Source organism: Boleophthalmus pectinirostris, unplaced genomic scaffold (assembly GCF_026225935.1).
Source record: "Boleophthalmus pectinirostris isolate CB_2022bp ecotype Guang Dong unplaced genomic scaffold, ASM2622593v1 HiC_scaffold_20, whole genome shotgun sequence".
Lineage (NCBI taxonomy): Eukaryota > Metazoa > Chordata > Actinopteri > Gobiiformes > Gobiidae > Boleophthalmus > Boleophthalmus pectinirostris.
The window spans coordinates 28,490,471-28,515,068 of record NW_026571153.1 but is presented as its reverse complement, the minus strand read 5'-3'; the positions used below and the strand labels follow the sequence as shown (position 1 = coordinate 28,515,068).

The window sequence follows — 24,598 nt, the reverse complement described above, 5'->3', positions numbered from 1 at the left end:
TTATGTCTTTCCCTCTAAATGTTTCTGGTCATCTTGGGATTAGTATTTCACATTTTCTAAAATACAATAAATATAGTAAAAAAATAAAGTTCATTTCTGTCCTGTGAATGGGACTTTTTTTAGATATTAGATACTTTTTTAGATAGTCCTAATGTAGTCCTTGTTTAGTACTGATATAGTCCTGGTGTAGTCCTGGTTTACACTAGGTTTAGTTCTGGTTTAGTCCCTATGTAACCCACGCAATCCTGGTTTAGTCCTGACTCCTGACGTAGTTCTCATTTAGTCCTGATATAGTCCTTCTTGAGTCCTGATCTTATCCTTCCTTTTGTCCTGATATAGTTCTAGTCTGTAGTCCTGGTTTAATCTTGATTTAGTCCTTCTTTGGTCCTGGTTTAGTCCCGGTTTAGTCCACAGTCTTCCACAGTCTTCCCCTGTAGGTTTCATAACAGCAGACACATTTGTCCTCATATTTGGCTCACTATGGTCTGTGCAGGCCTTTTGTGCAGTCTTTTTGTGCAGTATTTTGTTCGTATTAAAAGTGACACAAACTCAAACACTGAAACTCCTTATGGACAATACTCTCTCAGTCTTTATACTACTAACTTTATATTTAATGTACCAACAATTTCGCTTTTTCATCCCTCAGTGGTCCAGGTAGGTTCCATAGTGGTCCATGTGTGTATACTAGTCTATGTGCTCTTCTGATACAGCTCAAGCTCATTCTAAAGACATTCAGAAAAGCTTAATTTGTCCTGTCTGGGCGACTTTTTTAGTAATGATACCTGCTCAAATGTGTATCTATTTTCAGTTTTAGTTTTAGTATTGATTAGTGTCTGATTTTCAATAATATAAACTAGGCAAGGTAACGTAAGCCAAGTTTATTCATACATAAAGTCATTCAACGTGCTTTACAGAAACAAATCAACACATAAATAATCATCATAAAATTAAAAAGTGAGAGACATTAAATGAGAGAGAAGAGTGCAGAAAGAAAAATGAAAACCTTTCAGTCATATGCAGCTGAAACAGAAACTGTTTGGAGCCTGGATTTAAACAGAGTCACATTAGAGTCTGTCTCACATGTTCATCTAAAAACTGTTCCAGGTTTAGCTTCATAAAACTGAACTCTGACTCCCCGTGTTTAGTTCTGACTCTGGGCACCAGCAGGAGGCCGGTCCGATGAGGCCGATGGTTCATATGGCACTAACATGTCACAGATGGACTTTGGGTCTAGGTCATGGAGAGACACTTTAAAGTTTATTCTCTGAGCCACAGGGGGCAGTGCAGAGACCTGAGCACAGGACGCATGTGCCCATACTTCCTAGTTCGAGTCAGGACCTGAGCTGCAGTGTTCTGGATATTCTACAGTGTCTCACAGCTCGTTTGGAGAGACAAGTGAGAGACTGTAACCGGAGTCTAACCTAATGGAGACAAGCACATGGATAAGTCTCTACAAGTCTGATTTAGACAGTACAACCACAATGACAACCACCATAACAACTACCATAACAACCACCCTAACAACAACCATAGCAACCATCATAGCAATAACCATAACAAGCACCACCATAGCAACCACCAAGGCAACCACCATAACCGCCAAAACAACCACCATAGGAACCACCATAGAAACCACCATAGCAACCACCATGACAACCCCCATAACAACCACCATAGCAACCATCATAGCAATCACCATAAAAAACACCATAGCAACCATCATAGCAATCACCATAACAACCACCACCATAGCAACCACCATAACAACCACCATAACCGCCATAACAACCACCATAACCACCGACAGTCACCATGACAACCACCATAACAACCACCATAGCAACCACCATGGCAATCACCATGACAACCACCATAGCAACCACCATAAAAACCACCATGACAGTAACTATAGCAATCACTATAGCAACCACCATAACAACCAAAATGACAACCGTACCTACCACCATAGCAACCAGCATAGCAACCATCATAACAACCACTGCCATAGCAACCACCATAGAAACCACCTTGACAACCACCACTTCTGGCACTGTCTCTTTGCTTCTGTGGGCAAAACACTATGACTTCTGTCTTGTCGCTTCTGTCTGCACCTCAGTTTCCAGTGAGGTCTTTAGACGTTGGAGCTCTCTCTGCTGTCAGCAATGAGAATGAACAATGAGAAATAAACAAATGAAGCCCCACAGAATGAATCCAGAGCTGGTTTATAGACTGAAAAATTGCAGGACAAGTCTGTATTTTTACCTGTGATGCAACCACAGCATTTTAAGAGCTCAGAGATGAATGCCACTTTATGGATTACATGGCATTCCGTCTTTGTGTTTATGAGCAAGACACTTTGACCATTTTGTCCTAGCATGAATGTTGTGAGTGATTGGTGGTTGTGGGGCAGATGGCACAGACTGTCAGTCTTTGCTTATGTGAGTCTAACCCAGTGCAGCTGTTGTTAAAGCTAAAAACAAGAGCTGCGAGCACTGAAGTCTGTTTCTGCATAGTGAGGTCAACTTGCTGAAGAGCACCTTGTAAAACTTTTTTGGTTTGTTCCAGGCCTTCATTGACTTCTTGCCCAAGTACATCGGCATGGCGCGGCCCGAGCAGGAGGAGTCAGTGGAGAGGGGGGGAGGAGTCTGGAGAGGACACGCCCATCAGGAGTTATAATGGCCGCTCGCCCGGAGGAGAGTACTTCTTCAGGAAGATTAACCCCGACCTGGTCTTGCCGTGGAGAGGAAGGTCAGACAAACAGAGTGGGCATTTATCCTATTACAAAAAACAAATTCTCTTTACAAAATAATGCAGATCTTTAGTGATGCTTTTTTTCACCATCCAGAGTGTCCATCAAGTCTTTTTCTCTAAAAGTTTCCAAGTTGTGTAGATAATAGGACTGAATTAATTTGGAAAACTTTATTAAGTTAAATATTAAAAGGCCTATATTATGCTTTTTTTTTTAAAAACATTTATTTATTTTATTTTTTTGTTATAATGTTGTTTCTTCGTCACAAACAGACTTGGAGTTTTGAGTTTTGAGTGCGTATTGAGTTCTTCTCTCAGGAAAACACTTGAACCTTGTGATGTCATATAGAAAGTGCTCCACCTTTACTAGAAATATTTGGATGATTTCAGCTCTGGACTACTAAACAAAGGTAAAAGGAGCTGTTAACTTGAAAACTGCTGCTTCATGACATCACAAGGTGGAACAGAACAGAACTTTTTGATGTTTGTGGATGCAGACAGCCTAATAATCTTGGATTATTCTTATGTGTGAATGAAACAAAACACAACTCCAGGTCTGTTTTCGATGTGGTTACAACATTCTAACATGATGTAAACTCACAAGAATCCATTTTGTGTAATACGGGACTCTTAAATTTATATTTTAATGTTATACCTTTCCAGAAAATTGACAAAAAGGCAACTGATAATCTAACAGAAGAATCACATTTCAGAACTTGTTTGTACACAACTACACTGCAGGGTTAGCAGCTTTTATGCAGAATAAAACTGGAGATATTGTTGTTTGTGGAGGAAATTATGGTCCTTAAACATTGCGATCTTTGAGATTTGTCAGTTGTGTCTGTTCAAATAGTGATTTTGTTTGCAATTTATCTTACATCTTTAGTTGATATAAAGGTAAAACATGGCAATATAGCTTTCTTGCACTCACTCCTCAGCTGTCAATTATATTTACAGAGAGGATAGAGCCTATTAGGAATGACCCACCACTCTCTCATGTGAGTGACATTATAAATAGGGATGTTCCGATCACACTTTTTTTGCCCCCGAGTCCGAGTCCGAGTCCTTTGATTTTGAGCATCTGCCGATACCAAGTCCCGATCCAATAGTTCATTTCATAATGTTTTATGGAAGTAAGAGCAAAGAATAAGATCCAGGATGTTTGGGGGGATCAGATTGTGTTGATTTCAATGTGTAGTATTTGGACTGAACTTAGTGTGAAAAATCAAATGTCCAAAACTTTATTATTATTTATTTTTTATTAACTTTTCTAACCGTGCACCATCAGTGTTAAAAATATTTACTTTTCACAGTCTGGTCTGGGAATGTGTAACTTCTTAATGAACTTAATGAACTAAACTTAATGAACTGGACAAAGCAGGAACCAGACCAGAATCAGATCAGACCTGAGACTCGACTCTGCACAATCTACACTTTGTATATTTGATATTATATGGAAGCACGTGCATCTATGATATCCAAATAATACAAGATCTTACCAAATAAAAACGAGATGACAGAAGCACCACAGCCTCGCCCCCCCGTCGCCCCCCCCCCACTCCCCCGCTCCACCACCACATCCACAAACTCACAGCGGAGTGTGCACCGCAACATCTGTCCCACCGCTAAATAGACACTCCATGCCACTGGACAGATCCTCACCGCCAATAGTGCCAGTCTGCTGCACAACAGTGCTGTTCGTTTTGTTTGCAACAAACAGCACCATGCAGGTGTGAACACGAGCCACAGGTTGTGCACCCTCAGACAGCAGTGGCCAGACAGTCAGAACTCTCCTGCGCTTCAGAAACCTGATGGGTGCACATAAGTAAAGTTATGAAAAAATAAATGTTCATCTTGTTTTTTTGGTAAAATATTTTATTATTTGGATTTCATAGATGAGCCTAAATGTTTCAGATGTAAACCACAGGCTTCCATATAATATCAAATATACAAAGTGTAGATTTGTGCAGAGTCGAGTCTCAGGTCTGATCTGATTCTGGTCTGGTTCCTGTTTTGTCCAGTTCATTAAGTTTACTAAGTTACACATTCCAAGACCAGACTGTGGTAAAAGTCAAGTTTTTCAACAATGATGGTGCATGGTTAGTTTTGGACATTTGGGCTGAACACAAATGTCCAAAACTAAACATTGACATCAACACAATCTGACAAAGAAGAAACTGACAAATAAAAGCCATTATTCACTCATTTATGTAGAAAATGAACTTTCCCAGCACAGACTGTATTGAAAATGAGAATATTAACATGTTTCACTTTTGTTTTTGACGTTCTGAGTCTCTCTTCCCTTTGCTCCTCGTGCTAAGTCACTCCCCCTTTAGAGTCCTATCACAACCTGATATAGATCACTCAGTTACTGAAACATGGGTGACATCTATAACCTCTTCAGCCATGTTTTTGATGAAGGAACAACATTATAACGTGATAGAAAGCTAAAAACATTTTGCATAAAGATCCACACATATTTATACATAATTTTTAGACAGTGACAGTAACAAATGTAAGATAAAACTGAATACGGACAAATAGTAAAGAGTGGGAATCAAACCCAGGAACTTCTTGCTTTGAGGCGACACCCCTAACCAGCGTGCCACTGTACATGCACAGTTTATATTTAGCTCCATAAAACAGGGCTACCCCATACCTCCGCCCAGGCCCATCACATCTCTCTCCCCGCTCGAGAGACTCCGAGCTGGGCCTGTCCGCAGTCGCCAGCCCCTAAGCCAGTGTTTGGGTTGCGCATTAGGGGGGTAATCCTGGACAGATATGGTGGAGGGGAGACCACTTAGGGCCGGTTGCTGCCCCCGAGAGGGCGGGTGTGGCTGCTGTGGTGGGTGCGGTTGTCTTGTTTATGGTCGGAGATATAGGGGATTGTGTTGTTGCATGTTTATGGCTTCATGCATGTCGGGACATATGGGCAGGTGGTGCATAGTTGTAAGGATTAGGGCGATTATGTTTATGGGGCTATTAAGATGTCTGACTGGATGTCTAAGTTAACCACATGAAGCACAAGAGAAAAGTGTGTGACTAAACTGAGGTCTGGTTGTGTTAAAGAGGGGCTATTATACAAAACATTATATATATTTTAGCTTTTTGACATGTTCTAACATTGTTCTCTCATCAAAAACATGCCTGAAATGGTTTTAGATGTCATCCATGCATGTTTGAGGAATCTAGCAATCTCTCTCTGGCTCTAGTCAAACCCTCCTTAAAGGGATAGTTCAGAATTTTGGACATAGAGCCTCATTTCCTAGTGAGCCAGAGTACTGTAGATGTGTGGAGACACTTTCTGAAATAATCCATCCAGTCCTTGTATTTGCAGAGGTCACTGGTGCTAGACTAGTGCAAGTCAATGGCCATAGTTATCCTGCCACTAAAAACAGTCTTACCCACTCCACAGTGTACCTGAGGAAAATCTATTATTACAACTGACTGTCGATAGAAAAATTTCAGAAGTAAAACCAAACTTGCATTTGAAGGATTTATGTCTGAGCAGCAGCAGTGAGTTGTACTTCCTGATAGAAAACTCTGCAGCGGCGGACTGATATCACCTAGCACGTGTCTTACCGGCTCTGTAATAGTTTGTTTACCTGCAGTTGCCATAGTGACACATAGAAGACAGGAAGAAGTCTATTCCAGTTATGGCCACGTTCATATCATCACCACTAACTAGAGCAGAGTAAAATTCTGCTGCTGCTGAGAAAATAAGTCCCTCAATGTGCGACGATTTATGTGATACAAGTTTAGTTTTACTTCTAAAATTATTCTATCAATCAACACAGACATTCACATTGTCAGTCTGGTGTAATAATAGATTTGCCTCAGGTGTTTTGTGGAGTGGGTAAGACTGTTTTTAGTGGCTAACTATGGCCATTGACATGCACTAGCCTAGCGTCAACAACCTCTCCAAATACAAGGACTGGATGGATTATTTCAAAAAGTGTCTCCACACATTTACAGTACTCTGGCTCACTAGGAAATGAGACCCTATGTCCAAAATTCTGAACTGTCCCTTTGGAGGTTCTGTGCAAGGCTCCGCCCACAAGTCTACATCACCCATGCTCTCACATGACTATTCTCCATAAATACACAAAAACATGATACAAACTGTACACAGTAACTTGACAAACTTGATGTGATGTGCAGTAGTTCCATTAGTGGGATGTACGCTGATTGTGTTGTGATAGCGCTCTGAAGGGGGAGTGACTTAGTGTGAGTAATGAGATCATGTCCATTGTTTTGTAATGGAAAATAATTATTATCAGTCAAATGAATGTTTGTTTTGAACATGTTTACTTTGTATCTGGAGACACAGGTCATATTTATGCATGTTATGTTAAATTACTAAAGAAAATTAACTAACTATACAGTAATCAAAATGTGCACCGTCTGTGCACTGGAATCCAAGGTTCAGTTGTGATTATAATACCCTTTTTTATGTTATGCTACATACAGTTGTACATATTATGCATTTTGTGTGGCTTTATCTCCCTTTTAACATGCTTTTAGTCACCTTGGGATAAGTATTTTTCATTTTCTCAAAATACAACTCCAGGGGAAAACAGACATGGTCAAATGGTCAACAAAGTCAGGTTTGGATAATGCATGTCCTTTAAATCATTGTTTCCCAAAGACTGGATCACGATCCTCAAGTGGGTCGCAAGAGATTTTTTTTTTGTTTGGGTCACCTTGTCATGATCTGCATGTCGGTCTGTAATATACAGATCTGACACATGAGAGATCGCACTCTGCAAAGACAATATAGATCTGTGATCTTATCGTCATTCTGGATGAACATTTCATCAGAATCTCCTGTCCACAGCAGGACCAGTGTTGCTCTGCTTATTCCTTTCACTACTACATATGTGTGAATTAGGATTTTCTGAGCTCACAAAAATGAAAACAAAGCACAGAAACAGACTGAATGCTGAGTCTGACCTGCTGCTGCACTCTCTGCACCCGAACTGAACACACTACAAACACACAGGTCCACCCATCTCACTAGAAATGTTCAAATTCTAAGACTTGTTTGTATCATTTCTATTTTTTTTTTGTAATTATCTTATTGACTATTTTATTCCAGTATTGCTGGTTCAATTGAATGTGGAAAAGAAAAAGAAATTCTACATTTAATGTCCAAATAGTCGACTTCTGGATCCTTTTATTGCTGCTTCAATGACTGTTTTTCATTGTTTCAAACTTCAGTCATACTAATTGTTCAGAAACACGATCACTTTATGATTTATGAATGTCTATTGACTTGGGTTGCGAAGGTTTATGACTTTTAAAATATGGGTCCCCAGAAGAAAAGTTTGGGAAACACTGATTTAAATGTGGCGTCTCCCTCGTGTGTCGTCTGTAGTTGTGAAGCGTGCGTGTTGGAGTCGCGCCCTGACCCTGTCCTGGTGCATGCTGGTCCGGCTCACGTTTGCTCTATTGTCACTGGCTCTGGTCCCTGTGCCCCTCAGAAGCATGTGCGCTCAGACATGTTTGTGTGTGTGGACTCAGGTCGTGTGATCGAGGTGACCGTGACAGGTGCGACAGGGACGTCCGCGCTCATGTAACCTGCTATGTGGACTTTAACCCAGAACAGATCAGCTTACACAGGCAGGATGTGTTTTGTAACATGTGAGGAAGGATGCCAGGGGATTCTGATGTTAAGATGATGTGGTTATTCAATAATGGTGATAATTAAATAAATAAACAGTGTTATTTGTTTCATTATCTCATTTTGCCATCCTAAATGTAAAGTGCATTTTTATCTGGCTGTTTACATCACATTGAAGAGAGGGAGTTATCCAAAAATGTACTTTTTGGAGCTTTCTATCATGTTATACTGTTGTTCACTCATCAAAAACAAGTGAAGAGGTTTTAGCTGTCATCCATGCATATTTGAGTAATCTAGTGATCTCTCCCTGGCACTTTTCATACCCTCCTTATGGTTTGCTGTAAGATTCTGTGCAATGCTCCATAAATGTTCAGAGCAGGACAGAATACAACACACTAAAGCAGGAGTCTTCAAAGTTTTCCAGGCCAGGGACCCCCAAACTGATGGAGAGCTGGAACAGGGACCCCCGACTATATATGACATACAATTGTCTTTTATATTATGTATAAACAGTTTCTCTGTTATTGTACATTCAATAGTAAAGGGGTATTTCATCGAAGTGGCTTAACAAGTCCAGGCTCATCCTGAAATCCTGAGCTGAAACGAGCTCCATCTCCAGTTTAAGCCTCGTTCTCCAGTCTCCCATCTGCTCCAAACCACAGTCTTTTACTGACACAGGACTGACTCTAGAGCTGCTCATCACTGACTGTTAGAAATTACTGAATCTTGATCTGTACAGTGGGACTTTTGACCATATATACTTCTAACACTCAAAGTCAGTTATGAAGTGTCTGGTCATGTTCCATTTCAACCACAAGATGGCAGCACACGACTGTCTCTTGCCAACATACGAGTATTTACTGGTGAAAGTTTTGATTTGAGTTAGATTGCAGCACAGAACTGTCCATTATATATGATCAACATTTGATACTCAAGTAAAAAAAAAAAAAAAAAAAAAAAACTTACTTTTTCACACCCCATACTACTCTTATTTGAGTATTATATTATACAGTGTAACAGTACTCTAACTTGAGTATTTTATTGTACACTGTGACAGTACTCTTGAGTAATATATTTTACACTATAACAGTACATTTACTTAAGTAATATACAGTACAGTGGAACAGAACTCTTACTTGAGTAATATACTGTATTGTAAATCTTCATGACAATCTGAAATTATTTGAACATTTGTGTTTCTCGTAGCTCCTTCAGATTTGATTTAGTTTGTCTCATTTTTTGTGTTTGTCCTTTAAAAACACCAGATTTTGTGAATTATTTCCTGTTTTTTCCTTCTTGCATTCACCTCAGATGTTATGCCCGCAGCTGCTCTAAAGCCTGCCACACACACTAGCGGATTTTTCTGTCTTAAACAATTTTTAAACATGCAACAAAAAGTTCACACCACAGACACAAGGAGAATCTTATAAGATTTAATATCTCTGATCACAAAAACTGCAGTGGGATCTGTCTGTGGACCACAGGATATAAACCTGTAAGTGTGTGTGTTGTTTCCTGTCTCCTGTAAAACCAGTCGCTCTGAGACTCTTAAGTGTTCAAAAGGTCAGAGCTCTGCACTTATAGTTTAGATACAAGTCAAAACTGTGTTATTATTTGTGAAATGTTGTGCAAAACTTCAAATACAGAATTTTTAAAGTATAACAGATTGGAGATAAATTGCACAGGAAGTAGAGTCACTGTCACTAATCTGCATCTTCACCTCGAACTGTGCCCCGTGTGGATGTAAACAGACACACACGAGGAACTACTCACTTTTTACTTTTAAAGAACAACTCAAACTGGATTCACAGCTCTGTTTGTGGACTGGATATCATTATTTGCAGAGGACAGTTTCTCTGGATAATGTGGATGAGACGTTTAAATTTACCACTTTACGAGAGCTGAGGAATAAAGTCTCATTATATTTGCTCTATCTTGAGTTTGTATGTTGTGTCTCTGTGTCCGTCGCTCCTCTGCCCCTGACACTCTGTTTTATCGGCTGTTCCCGTATCTCTCATGGTGACAAACTCAGCTCACGCTTCACAAACTCTGAGAGAAGCAAATCGCCACCTGAGTCGGGCAAATTCTCCTATGGTGTGTGGCGGCCTTTATAGTTGTATAATTGCAGTTTCCCAAAATATGTTTTACTCTTCTTGGACCTTCTACTTGAGTAATATTATTTGTACAATTTTTGGCTCTTCTACCCCCTCTGTCTGTAATTACTCGTCCCACATGAATGAATGTTTTTTTTCTGTATTGTAGTTGGTCTTGTTTACCACTCTGGTCGGTAATGGGGCACTGAGATCAGAACAAAGCCCTGGTCCCCGGCTCCCACACAGTTGGACTCGACTCAGTCTGGGGCAGGAGACGGGAGGAGGACCAGGCCAGCCTCAAAACCCCGTCCAAAACTGACCACATGAAACTTCTACAAACATAGTACAAAGGTTATGCACTCTAATAAGGTATCGACACTGTAGTGAAATCCAAATTAGAATAGGGTGACCAGAATTTCTAAATAAAATAATACTGGGACACTCTAAGTTTGGGGTTTATTTTAGTTTATTAAAATTCCCATTAGCCACAGAAATATCAGTAGCTGTTCTTCCTGTGGTCTCATCAAATTCATTACATGCATTTCACACACTTCTAAAAATTTCTAAAATCACCAAAGGAAGAATCTCAAATTTTAGCTCAATCCCTTGAGTCGTTCCTGAGTTATGACCCGTTCTGGTAACTTTTTCTGAAGAAGTATTTTCAATAATATTTACAGCAAATCAGCACCCACAGAGTCAGGCCAAAAATAGACTTACCAAATGACTGGAGCTCCCCCCTTAGCCCCGATATGATCACGATATGCATCTCACACTATGATATTTAGAAGAGGCTGATTTAATTGTAGATGGGACACTTTTTTGCTTTTAAAATACCTTGACAAGAATTTTATCTCCGTCATAATCCCAAGAATTAAAAGAAGTCAAAAACATATTTCTTCATGTTGTCTGCACTGAAATGAATCATGGGATATGTAGTTTCTGATGTTAAAAAGGATCCCCTCAATTCAAATCGCTGGACACTCTTGCCCGGAGTTGCACCTGGATCTTTCACCCAAGGGATGACCGTGTTACTGTTACACCACAAGAGTTGTGATTTTCAAAAGGTTAACTACAGAGAATAGGCTGTTAATTGCTGCAGACATCAGAGGTATGTTGACTGAAGTGATGGATTTCCCACACATCCAGCATGAAACCACAGCTCACAAGCGTCACAACAAATCTGTAATAAAAAGCTCCTTATTTCGATAAGGTGGTCTATCCATTATAAATCATTACATAATAGGCCATCTACAACCCAACCTGATAAAATATGTCTAAACAGGGAAACAAAAGAAATTGCCCAAGTGATTTTTTTTAGTTATGATCATCATCAGGGTCCACTTCACAACAGAAGTGACAAAGTACACTTAAGTCATCTATTAATTGTTGAAGAAGTCAGAAATTAAATGTTTGCTACATAACAGACACAAGTATGTCTACAAACACACAGGCAGTCTTACCAGAATTCATCAACAAATTGGTAGCCATCTCCATTCTTCTCTGATTAATATCACTGGACCCAAAATTAAGTTTATCACCAAGCAGAATGTGTACTACAAACTAAAACAAAACTTTGAGACAAACAGATTGTCTAAGCTCCTGAAAAACCTTATTTCTGCTTTTATTCTGTGCCACACACCTTCAAGGCAAAGACTCCACACGACAAAGAGTCTTGCTGAATTGGATGAATTACTGTCTCCATTTTCCATTTTGATACTGGAACATAATGAGAATGCATAAACACTCTGTAGAGAAAATTAGGTGTTTTACAGTTAGCTGCAGTACATTACTCTATGATAAACAAATAATAGGGGTCTTACAAAAAGACCTGGTTGTGTCTGTGACATACAGCCAGAGCCCAAGAGCAGACACAGGTCAATGGGGAAAATAGATATTTATTACAGAGATGCTTCCAGGAATTTTACAGATCAGAACAGGATACAGCACAACTGTGGAGCAGATCGGAGCAGGTGGGAGCAGGTGGATGGAGCACGGAGATCTGAGGCAGATGGATAAAAGGTAAGTATAAGAGTTACAGGTAGGTATAACAAACGTAGCTGGAACGTAGCATTACGATCTGGCAGTGCTGAGCTGACTTGAGTGGCTTGAGTCACTTTTCAACCCTGTTGATTGTAAAGTGAGCTCAGCTGAGGATGGCTCCAGCACCTGTCTCCACTCCTGAAACAAAGGGGGAAGGAGGTGTCCACTCAGGGAGTGGCAGATGAGGTCAGAGGAGCTTGAGGGGCTGTGACAGTCTCTAAACATTTCTTGATTTTGGCTTCTGTTTCTCCCAGCAAATCCATTCAAATATATTTATTTTTTTCAAGGATGGATATTTGGCCTGAAATGCATACAGTATGTTAGAGGAAAGCTACATCATGGACACAAAAGATAATTCACTTATTAAATGGGACAAAATGACTGACTGACCACCAGAGTTATTTTTGGTTATTCAGCACACCTTCAGTTTCACTGTTTTTTTCTTCCACATAGCTGTAATAGCACATGTGTCCAGGTGGTAGGCTTTTCCTGAGTTTTTGTTGTATTGCCTTACCTGACACAACAAGTGTGTATTTATAGCCTATGAACATTTAGAAAAAGACATTGATAAGTACACCATTGTAAAAGAGAAAATATGTTACAAGGATCAAGAAATCGTCTGTACCTCAATGTCCAACTTCTTTCCAGGACCCAACCGGAAAATGTCATAATAAAAAAAAAAAATTGTAGGGCCCACTATTGAAAGCAAAACGTGGGACTCCATATACACATATAGTCTACACAATAACTTCATGTTATTTAAATTTGTCTTTGCATATATTACTTTACAGGACATTACTTACTGCACTTTATTATCTCTTCTTTAGAAGGTGGACAGAGTTGTTGCTCGTGGTGTAAGGCAGAAGCTGGAGGTGAGGATGAGGCAGCTGGTGGTGATGGTGATGATGATGAGCTTGATGTAGGGCTTGAACAATCCAGTCTTGGTATTTTTTTTGGTGGCTCTTCGGAAGTGTTGGTGGTGAGGATTTTGTGTGGTACTTTGGGGTTTTGTTTTAGGAATGGTTTTAGATGGTCTATACTTACTTTAAAATAAGCAGTACCATTCTCATCCACTAAATCTGCACTTTTTTTTTCAATGTGGGTGATAGTATAAGGACCCAACCAGCTTCTCTCCAGTTTTCCACCCATTCTTTGTTGTGTCCTAAGGTTTTTTCCTGAGGACAGTCTGGCCAACTGCAGAAGGTGCTTTTTTGGACACTTTTTGCCACTTTTCCTGCTTTTTTCTTACATTTTCTTTGCCAGTGGAATCGATCTTTTCTTTTATGGCTACTCCACTTGATACGACGCACTGAGCTATGACCTCCTCCACTGAAGCATCCACATTTAAAATGAAGGGAAAACAAAAACATCAATAAGTTTATGTGTTCAGGATAAGTTGGCTGACATATTAGTGATACATACCTCATAGTGCTCAGGGCCCTCAGGGATAGCGGGCCTCCATGCCAAACATCAAAAAAAAAAAAAAAGGTGAAAACTTTGTTGTTAAATGTGGTCGGCTTCTAAGCCCAAACATCACTGCATCCAGAAATTTGTCCCATGTTTGGGGCTTGTTGGCAACCAACTTGCACAGGGTTCTGGAGGTAAAAATGCATCAATAGTCATTAGTCTAGTCCTAAATTTTTAGCCCAACTAAACATGGGTGTGGAATTAGAAAATGTCTTAATGGATTCACCTTTGAATTGTTCCATTTAAGTGTTCCACCAGGCCATTTGTCTGGGGGTGGTAAGGAGCACAAAGGCTCCTCTCCACATTCAGAAACTGACAGATGTTATGGTTAAGCAGTTTCAGAACCATTTTTAAAAGCCACGTATTAATAGCACATTCTTCAAACTAAGTGTTTGAGGCAATAGGCTATCAACGCCTTATCAAAATGCAAACTTACTTCATTGACAAATTCTGTACCCTGGTCCATCAGTTTTCTCTTGGGAGCTCCAAACCTGTAGAAAAACCTGATAACGCACTGTGTTACAGTTTCAGCATTTTTGTTAGGTATGGGGTATGCCTCTGCCCATTTTGTGTAGTAGTCCACCATGACCCACATATACTGAGTCCCACTTTCAGTCATGGTGAGCTTCCCCACCAAGTCCATGCCAATTAGTTCCATTGGTTGGTCCACCTAAAATAGACACATAGACACAGTTTGCTGCCAGTGATCTGATCAGTGATTTGAACTGCAATGTGAATATAACGCTACACACATATGGGGATGTAATCCAGTTCCTGCTTTAGAGACAGCCTGCTATACTGACACACAGGACATTCAGAAACCTGGTATTTCAGAAGCAGACATAATCATGTTAAATGAACATGCCTACTACTAATAGGCCCACTTTAAATAATTTTATGAGTAAATGCAGTCCTACCCATTTATCAATGTCTATCCCCATTCCCCATTCCAGAAAAAAAACTGGCAGAAATGGAGCCTCTAGTTTTTTGTTAGCCGAAGTGCCCTCCTTGGGGACTATCCTGAAATTCCTTGAAAATCTTGTTCGCCTCCTCCCAGCCCACAACAACTTTTCTTTTCTCTTCCATATCCTTCTTAGAGTATGACACGTAGTACAAAGTGTCGGCTGTTAAGCTATAAACAAACATGCATATTGAGTCATAAATACAGTGACGTAGCCTGACGTGCTTCCACTTAACTCTTATGTTGTGAATATAGTCTAGGCTGCTGGATGACAGTCTGGGTTATGGATAGCAACCACACAATTATATGCTTCTCAAGACTGTCTTTAGAGATAAATAGGCTAGAAGAGATGTTTTTGTTGTTTACCATCAATACAATATTTTGCACATCTTCGGATGCAATATTTTTGCTCCTTGGTAATCCCAACAGGATAGGTCCCATATTTTTGTAATTCAGAATTTCTTCATAATATTTTTTCTCCATTTTGTAAACAGTCATGCATTCGGTCTGAACGTGACCAAACGCTTTGCCCTCGCCAACTTTTATTAACTTGGTGCACTGACTTGGTTAGGCCAACCCTGCCCCTGAAACACCAAATTACCACCACCACCGTTGTGTCAAGACTAAGCTTCGTATTTTACTTAAATCACATGTGATTTATTTTCAAAATCCATCAATCAAGGCCCCAAACACAAACAACATAAATACAATGAAAACCCATTGAGAAATTGAAATGGGACTATGCTTTAGTGGGTCAGATTTGTTAAAGGGATAGTTCGGATTTTTTTACATAAATCTGTATGTCATCCCCGTCATCAGTGTTGTGCATCCACACCGACTTACCCCCGAAAGCCAGGTGACAGCCGCGCACGGATCCATCACTTTCTTCAGTTGTTCGGCAGTGTTTACATGCGCAGACCGCCGCCACGCGAGAGAGCTAACGAGAGAGCTAGAGCCATAAGTATATGAGCCCGGTTCACTTTGTTTACTGCTCCGAATGTTAGCGACAACATGTCTGATTATGACACTGACAATAAAGACTTTGCCTTTACCACAAACCCAAGGGGAGATCTTTGTGAACCCGATTATACTGATGCCGAATTTCACCAGATGGAGTTAGAACGGGCAGAGAGAGAGAGAAAAGACAGAGAAGTGGTACAAGTTGACGCTGGAGCCGTGAGAGACCGAGTGAGCGACAATCACCCATCACGTCATTTATAAACTCGTATACAGCGAACATAGAGCCGACACTGTGACTGAAGCATGGACGACTAATAGAAACATAGAATCATTCACACGTCCATGTAGCTGCTGCCAATAGTGTACGTGACATTTACAATAGTAATAACAGTCGACTTATAAAGTTACGTTTTGTAGAAGCTTCACTGGTGATATGACACTGAGTGATTTACTGCACACAGAGTTACAGCTGATTCTTGAACCTGCTCTCTTGTAAATGTAGCGGCACTTCTTTATTCTTACCTGGTTTGGTTTCCACATTGAAGCCAAAGTTTCCTCAGCGCAAAGTCCGTGACAGGAAAACAGTGAAATGTGCGTGGAGATTCAGCCAGATTTTTGTTGTTACAGCCTGGATAATCAAGAGTTCGCACCATTTTTTAGATATATTCATATGTATCTTATACAAGCTCATATACTTATGGCTCTAGCTCTCTCGTTAGCTCTCTCGCGTGGCGGCGGTCTGCGCATGTAAACACTGCCGAACAACTGAAGAAAGTGATGGATCCGTGCGCGGCTGTCACCTGGCTTTCGGGGGTAAGTCGGTGTGGATGCACAACACTGATGACGGGGATGCCATACAGATTTATGTCAAAAAATCCCTTTAATGTTTGCAAAACCAACACTAATTTGACCCTCATGGTTTTCCGTAGAGCCAGTCGTGCTGTGATGCTTCTGTGGGCAGAGTTTGTCAACATTGGTTTTCAAGGGGGAACTGGAATAATGATCGGGGAACATTAAAACCCAAAAACATGCTACATAGGTCTCCAAGAACAGTTGATAGTCAAGGTCAGTTAAATATAATCAATCAGTGAATCTGTCCAGGGACGACAGGTAAAAATTAGCACTGATACTACAACCTGATGTACAATGCATCTCTCCTGTTAAGGTTAATGCAAAAATTGTGTGCTGCCCCTGTCTCAGATAAATAAATAAAAAATAATTAAAATAAATTTGGTGTTTCACCGGCGCAGAGCTCTGCCTCGGGGTTTGTACATAATTGCCCGTACGAAAATCCAGGTGCTGAACAGTTATTTATCATGGCAAGCTGACTTTCACTGTTAATAACCAAATCCACTGTCACATTGGGAGTTTTTTTTTTTATTAATACAACCAAACATCTGACTTTGTTAGTACTTGTGTTTACCAAGTGTAGTGTTGGTCTCATCTTTTATATATCTGAATGTTGAACTTCTATATATCTGAATGAGTGAACCCCGAGCCCTGTTCTCTCTCTCTCTCAAAACCAAGATGATCAGTCCTGGTTTAGTCCTGGTTCAGTCCTGGTTTAGTTCTGGTTCAGTTTGTATGCAGTGCAAAAGTCCGACAATATACACAGATTTCTATCCTATGCACACCAATATTTCTGAAAGATTGCTTACTCCATATTTCTTACTCCATACTAATAAAATAAGTAAATTTACCCTATCTGTTAGAATTGGAGCGCACTTGTTGCACAGGCACCATCAACTGTGACCAGCTCTCTCTTCCTCACCTCTTTGATCGTCTTCATGTTCATCATTATTGTCCACCGAGTTGTCCTCCAAACTTGATGTGCGCTCTGGTTCAAACTGAAAAGGCTGAACAGAAGACGTGCTCATCTTGTCGAGACTCTTCATCAACAAAAACGGCGAATCCGTACAACCTTGTGACGAGGTTACCCAGAATGCTTTGCGACGTAAACAAATATGGCGGATTACTAGTGATCGTATTTTCTCCTTTTTATATAAAAAATACTACAAACATATCTGAGATTTTTGGTATTATGTATTATGTATGTGACCATATCCCAAATATTTTTTTCTCTTTTATGCTTTTATTCTTGTTTTAACACCCTGAGAGTTGTGGGATCCTCTGTGTCTTTTTATTTATTTTTATGTTTTTTACCTTTTTATTATTTATTGGTATTCTTGCTCTTATTTGGTTTGACCAGTTTTATTGTCTTAAAATCTTAATCTAATCCCAAAATTTCTCAAAAAAATGTGCAATTCAATGTATTCTTCAGAATGCATTCCCATGTATCTGTTTCCGTCCTGTTTTTGTCGCAGATGTGAAAGCACGGTGCACTTACAGAGACATCCGGACGGGTACTGCCTGATCCTGCCTCCGAACCTCAAGTCGGCCATCGCTGCTGTCACCTACATGGCCGAACAGCTCAAGAAACAGGACACAGATGACACGGTTAGTCCGCCACACTGCCCCCACTGGTCTGGGAGGGTTGGGTTTTTAATTAATAAATAATCATACCGTAGTTTTTGGACTATAAAGGCACATCCGGATTATAAGGCACATTAAGTGAAACAAACAGACACTTGAGACTGATCCTTAGCCCAGGCGTCCATGATCCATTGGCAGATTGTGGCGTAACTCACCTCGCGTTGCCTCCCTGTGTTGGTGAGTGTGGATTATGAATGTGAATCCGTGGATCATTTAAGTTTTTTTTTTTCCTAGGAGGAGGACTCAAATATACATTGAGTAATAATGTGTTTAATGCAGCTTTGTGCCCAAACTTAAAACCACGTGGCTCATTTGCATAATCTATAAGCGCTGAAAAAAAAGCTCGCTCCTTGTGCTGCTGATGCGGTTCAGCGTCTGTCGGACTAAAGGACACGACTCAGTGAAATATGTGTGTTTTCTCTGTGACAAAGGCAACAGTGTACATTGAGTCGACACAGAACTATACTTCACCTTTTACTCTGCAAGGCTTCTGACTATGGTAGTTGTAATGCTCCAAAAATCCATCCAATGCGGCTTCATAGTTTACCAAAGTCATACTTAAAACATTTTCACATTTTTTTGAGCACCGTGTACCACATAAAATAAGTTCTAGGTCAGTAAGTACAACTAGAATTAATACATAAGGCGCTCTCTCGAATTCTGAAAAAAAAAAAAAAAAGGATTTCAAGTGTGCCTTATAGTCCAAAAAATACGATAATTCCAACTAGATTTGACTGTAAACTGCTGGAAAAGTTCCACTGTATGGCATTAAACTCATTTTGAATCCATTCAGTTTTTATTGCCAAAAACTACCTTGAAAAACAAGGTAGTTCCACAGTCTTACTGTGGAAGGGGTCGTCTCTGCACAGATCCGACTAGTAACTTAGCTAGTGTTTGGAGTAAGGCGTTATTAAATGTAACAAATTATTGTAATGCATTGCTTTTTGCTGTAATGCAGTAATGTGGCATTACAGGGAAAAAATATATATATATATATTTTACTCGATACAAATGTGACTGGATTGAAGTGGTGGGTTTTTCTTCATATAAATTCGCTAAAATCACAGCAAGATGAGCAGCAGTGAAACACCAGAGATGCGCCCACATAGACCATCAGGTGACTGCGAGCAAAAGAACCTGAGCAGAACTCCACGCTATTTAGACCTGGTTCAGTCCTGGTTCAGTCCTGGTTTAGTCCATATACGGCACACAAGTTCAGCATCTTCAGTTATTTTGGTGAGAGTAACTTAAAAGTGCTGTAATAATAATATAATGTCTTACATTTTAAATGCAGTAATGTAACTAATTACTTTGAAATGAGAGTAACAAGTCATAAATAATGTATTACAGTTTAAAAGTAACTTGCCCAACAGTGAACTTAGCCTGGTGTTGTCATTTACTTGTCTCCAAAGAGACAGACAAGTTGATCATGATAGTGTGAAATATTGTTGGTAAAGCCGTAAAGGCTTTAGACAAGGAGACAAGGAGGTGGTGAACCATCAGAAAAGTTACACAGTTCATGTAGTCTTCTGATACTTTATTCTAACAAATTATTTTTTTTCAGACCAAGGATTAGTTTGTTTTCATACCTAACAGTTTGGTCACGTGATCAGTTTGGTCACGTGATCATTTACACAGTGCTGTATTCCAACTGGTGGAGGCAGGACGACTGCGCCCTCTGCAGTCTGTACAGTGCACGCAGTCACAGTTTAGTACACGAAAAAAGGAACATAAGACAAAACACAAAGGCAACAAAACACAAAGCAGAACAAGAGCCACTTAAACCATTTCTTTCAAGAAAGTAGTACTATTTAATGGTGAAAATCATATTGTATTGTCTAAAGAAAGTGTTTTCTTTATTAACATAGTGATATTGGAATTGGTCTTGAGCATCAAGTTTCCTTAGATTTTGACTTAGATAAACTTTATTAATCCACAGGAGCTCAGACATCACAATATAATATAAAGTAAAATTATTAATGGTAATAATAAATTCTAAATAAGTAGCAAAAAATATGGCAAGAGACAGGTGTCAAATAAAACATTATTATATAAATGTATACAGTATGTACAAGTCAAAATAAAATAGAAAAATAAGTAATAAAATATCAAATCTCATCTTCAGGAGTTTATGGGTTAGTAAAAAAATAAAGTTTTATTATCAGGACAACACTACAAACGACATCGAACATTATTGCTGGATTAAGGAGACACGTCTGTGACTGGCAGATGTTTGAGTCTTTGTAACATGTTTGTCTGTGATTGGCAGATGACGGGTGATTGGCAGTTCATCGCTCTGGTAGTGGACCGCCTCTTCCTGTGGCTCTTCTGTATCATCACCACACTGGGCACTCTGGCCATGTTCCTGGACGCCAGCTTCAACTACACTCCAGACCAGGCCTTCCCATAGACTCTGCCCGGCCCCTCTCCACCATGTACGCTTATGTGTTTTGTATTTAAATGGGATCAGGCTGCACATTGGGCATTTTACTGGAATGTTTAGCTTCTATGAGAATTCTATTAATTTTTATTATATTCACGTGTTTTATATTTGAGGTAGTTTAAAGACAGGGTATTATACAAATGGATTTTTGGAGCTTTCTACTATAGTATAATGTATTTTTTGGACTATAAGTCACTCTGGAGTATAAGTCGCACCAGCCAAAAAATGTGTAATGAAGAAAAAAACAAATATAAGTTGCATTTTTGGGGGGGAAATTTATATTACAAAATCAGAGACAAGAAACCAGCATTTCATGCTGAAAGTCAAGTTCTAGTAAAAACAATAGAAGAGAGAACAACAGACTGTTAACGTCACATATGAACAGTTCTTCAGATAAACTATAACATAAACAACAGAACAGAACAAGTTTACCAAACTCTCCATCTCACTCCAAATCACTGAAATCCATTCAATTCTTCATCCTCTGTGTCACTTCTGAACAACTCGGCCTCGACCTCCGGAGGTAAACAGAGCACCGCTTCCTCTTCTGTGTCGCTGTCGTCAGACTCAGCATCAGTTCTAGTTAGAATTATTCCGACCTTTCTGAATCCCGACAGGATGGTTTCAGTGTCACTGAAGTTCAGGCTTTGTCCATCCATCCAGTGACTTCAGGAAAGTTTCATGATACACTCTCTTGGTTACCGTGAAGCTGTGTTCTCCATCCCCGCCTTTTGTCAGTCCCTCACATGTTTCTCTCTCACTCCAAACTTTCTTTCTGCTGCTCAATTACCATTTTCAGCTGGAGATTTCTTGCAGTTTGTAATCGCAAAATATGAGGGTTTTTTTGGGAGCATTTGTGTTCAGTCTTCTCAGTCGTCTTTATAAGTCTGTTTAAATGTTAAATTGTTCAGTGGTGCAGAAGTAATGGTGCGATCGACTGACATGATACAGAAAGAACAGAGGCTCTTTCTGCAGGAGACATGTGCAGTAGAGTGAAGTGAGAGTGGTGCAGGAAGAACAGGAGCAGCAGATACTCACACACAAGACTAGGGCGTCTCTCAGCTTCAGTGTGAACATTTTAATATATAAGTCACACCGGAGTTTAAGTCACAGGAAACACCCAAACCATGAAAAAAGTGCAACGTATAGTCTGAAAAATACAGTAATCATCACAAAACCTGCCTGAAGAGGTTTTAGATGTCATCCATGCATGTTTGAGTAATTTAGCGATCTCTCCCAAACTGTATTCAAAGCTATAAGCTATAGCTTATAGCTGTAAGATTCTTCTTCTCCAGTGCTCCGATCACAAGCCTACATCACCCACGCTGCTGCACAATTATACTCCGTAAATATACAAAAGTATGATACAAAATTGCACATTACACCGTCACAAACCTGATACAATGTACAGTGGTTTCATTAGTGGGATGCACGCTGATTGTGTTGTGATCACACTTTGAAGGGGGAGTGCCGTAGCGTGGGAGCAAGGGGCCAGGGGACTCAGAGCTTCAAAAACTAAGGCGACGTTCAGACTGCAGGGCTTAATGCCCAATTCAATTTTTTTTTGTGAAATCTGATGTTTTTGCGAGGTCATTCACATTTCCAATTAAATGCGACTTGTATGTGACTTCAGTGTGAACGGTAAACGGCCCAAAAGTGTCCCGCATGCGTACTGGAGACACGATGACGTCAACCCCATGCGTCAACCGCAGCGAGCGTGCTCTGTGTTTAGTTGTCCAAACATGGTCGCGAGCATTGAGCACCTGGCGATTTTACAGTTCCGGTTTCCGCCTGCTTCAGCGCAGAATAGTGACGTTTGTCACTTGTTAATGACGTGTAGGTCGGATGGATGCGCTTTGGCTGTTCAGACTGAAGTCGCATGTCAAAAGATCGGATATGTATCGGATTCAGGAGCACATATCCAAGTGGCCTGGGTCGCATTTGAAAAAATCTGATCTGTGTCGTTCAGACTGTCATTAAAAGATCGGATACAGGAACATAGAGGCCAAAAAATCGGATTTGGGTCACTTCAGGCTGCAGTCTGAACGCAGCCTAAAAGTGTTGTTTTTTGGGGAATACAGCACTTTTAAAGCAATAAAAGGTAACCTGGTCATGTAAATATGTGACGTGTTACAGTTAATAACCCACAGAAGTGTAATACTCCCTCTTTAAGAATTCCACTGCAGATGGAGTCAGGATGTAGATGTTTTGATTTGGTTTATAGATGATACTGTATCTCTCTCTAGTTGTCAGGCTTTTCCACATGGAACTGAAATGTCTTCTCTGTCTGCACAAAGGAAACAGGTCCAACTATGTTGACGTGGTGTATTTGTTTAATCGCACTTATATAACTGTATGGAATTATAAAAAGCAACACAACTGGAATATCTTTTTTTTTTTTTTTTTTTTGGTACATCACTAAAGTTCTGTTTTCCTCCAAATTAGAGCTTGGAACTAGCAGACTTTGCTTTGGGAACATGGGGACAATCGAGTATGCCAGCTTTAAAGAAATTGTACGTAAGATTTAGATTTTTTTTTTAACAATACATAAAAATGACCTTTATGAACACAAATGTATCTAACATTATAATATAAACAAGACACTGGACATTTAGAAAGGGCATAACATAAATTCAAGTTGTTTTTTTTTTTTTTTTTTTCAGGTTTTGGTTTCTTTTAATATATATCTATTCATTTCATTAGACACATTCAATGTCCATTTAGTTATATATATACATATATATAGTATGTTTTAGTATGTGTGTATATATATATATATATATATATATATATATATATATATACAAATACATACATACATATATGCACGCATACAGTATATACACTGCTGATCAAAAGTTTTAGAACATCCTCATTTTTCCAGTTATTTGTTGCAATTCAAGTCGTGCAAGTCCAATGAGTCGTTTGAAATGGTACAACTGTAAAAACTGAACAAACAGAGGTTAAAAAAAAGATGAAAGATACAAACACAAGTCCAAGCTCTGCCAAAACCACCTCAGGAAAAAAGAACAAGACGACAAAACTTGAAAACGTGGAGTGTCCAGCAGCAGCACAGTGTCCAGACTTAAACCCCATGGAGCTGGTTTGGGATGAACTGGATGAAGAGTGAAGCAACCTACAAGTGCCACACATTTATGGAAACTTCTGCAACAGACTTGGGAAGAACTTTCTGAACAATATTTGATTTCTGTTGTAAAAAGTAGGCCACGAGTGTGTTCAGCTGTTCTATCTGACAAAGGTGGACACACCCATCAATCAAAAGTTTAGAATATGTTTTGGTCAACAGTAAACAGTAAAAAAACAGAAAAAGTGGTGTTCTAAAACTTTTGACCGGTAGCGTACACACACACACACACACACACACACATCTACATTTTATACTCATGTACATATATGTTTATATCAATACCCCCCAGCATACCCACAAATGTGGACACATGCACGCACCCATCCATATACTGTATGTCAGGAATCTCTAACCTTTTTCCTCCGGTGAGCTACTTTTACAAAAAGAAATGTAGCATTTAGAAGAGCCACGGCGAGCCTTAGATCAGGTACAGTTAAATGCCTATAAAACATAAACCATTATCCATTTATTAGTGAACAAAATTAGGCATCAAAAGTCATTTAACTAAACAGATTTTAATTATTCAGCACAATATGTCTAATTTAGAAATGCTTTGGTGAGCTACTTGGGGGGTGGAGAGCTAAAGGATGTAGTCCATGCATGTGTACACCCAAGTTTCCGT

General features: G+C 39.6%; 1 protein-coding gene across 1 annotated transcript in view; it reads left to right on the top strand.

The window, feature by feature from the left end:
* Window positions 1-20,795, top strand: part of chrnb1l (cholinergic receptor, nicotinic, beta 1 (muscle) like) — a 50,102-nt gene extending 29,307 nt beyond the window's left edge. The window contains 4 exon segments of the mRNA XM_055156218.1: window positions 2,566-2,634; window positions 2,636-2,748; window positions 18,217-18,349; window positions 20,655-20,795. Of these exon segments, the coding sequence (XP_055012193.1) occupies window positions 2,566-2,634; window positions 2,636-2,748; window positions 18,217-18,349; window positions 20,655-20,795 (456 nt within the window).
* The last annotated feature ends 3,803 nt before the right edge of the window (window positions 20,796-24,598 follow it).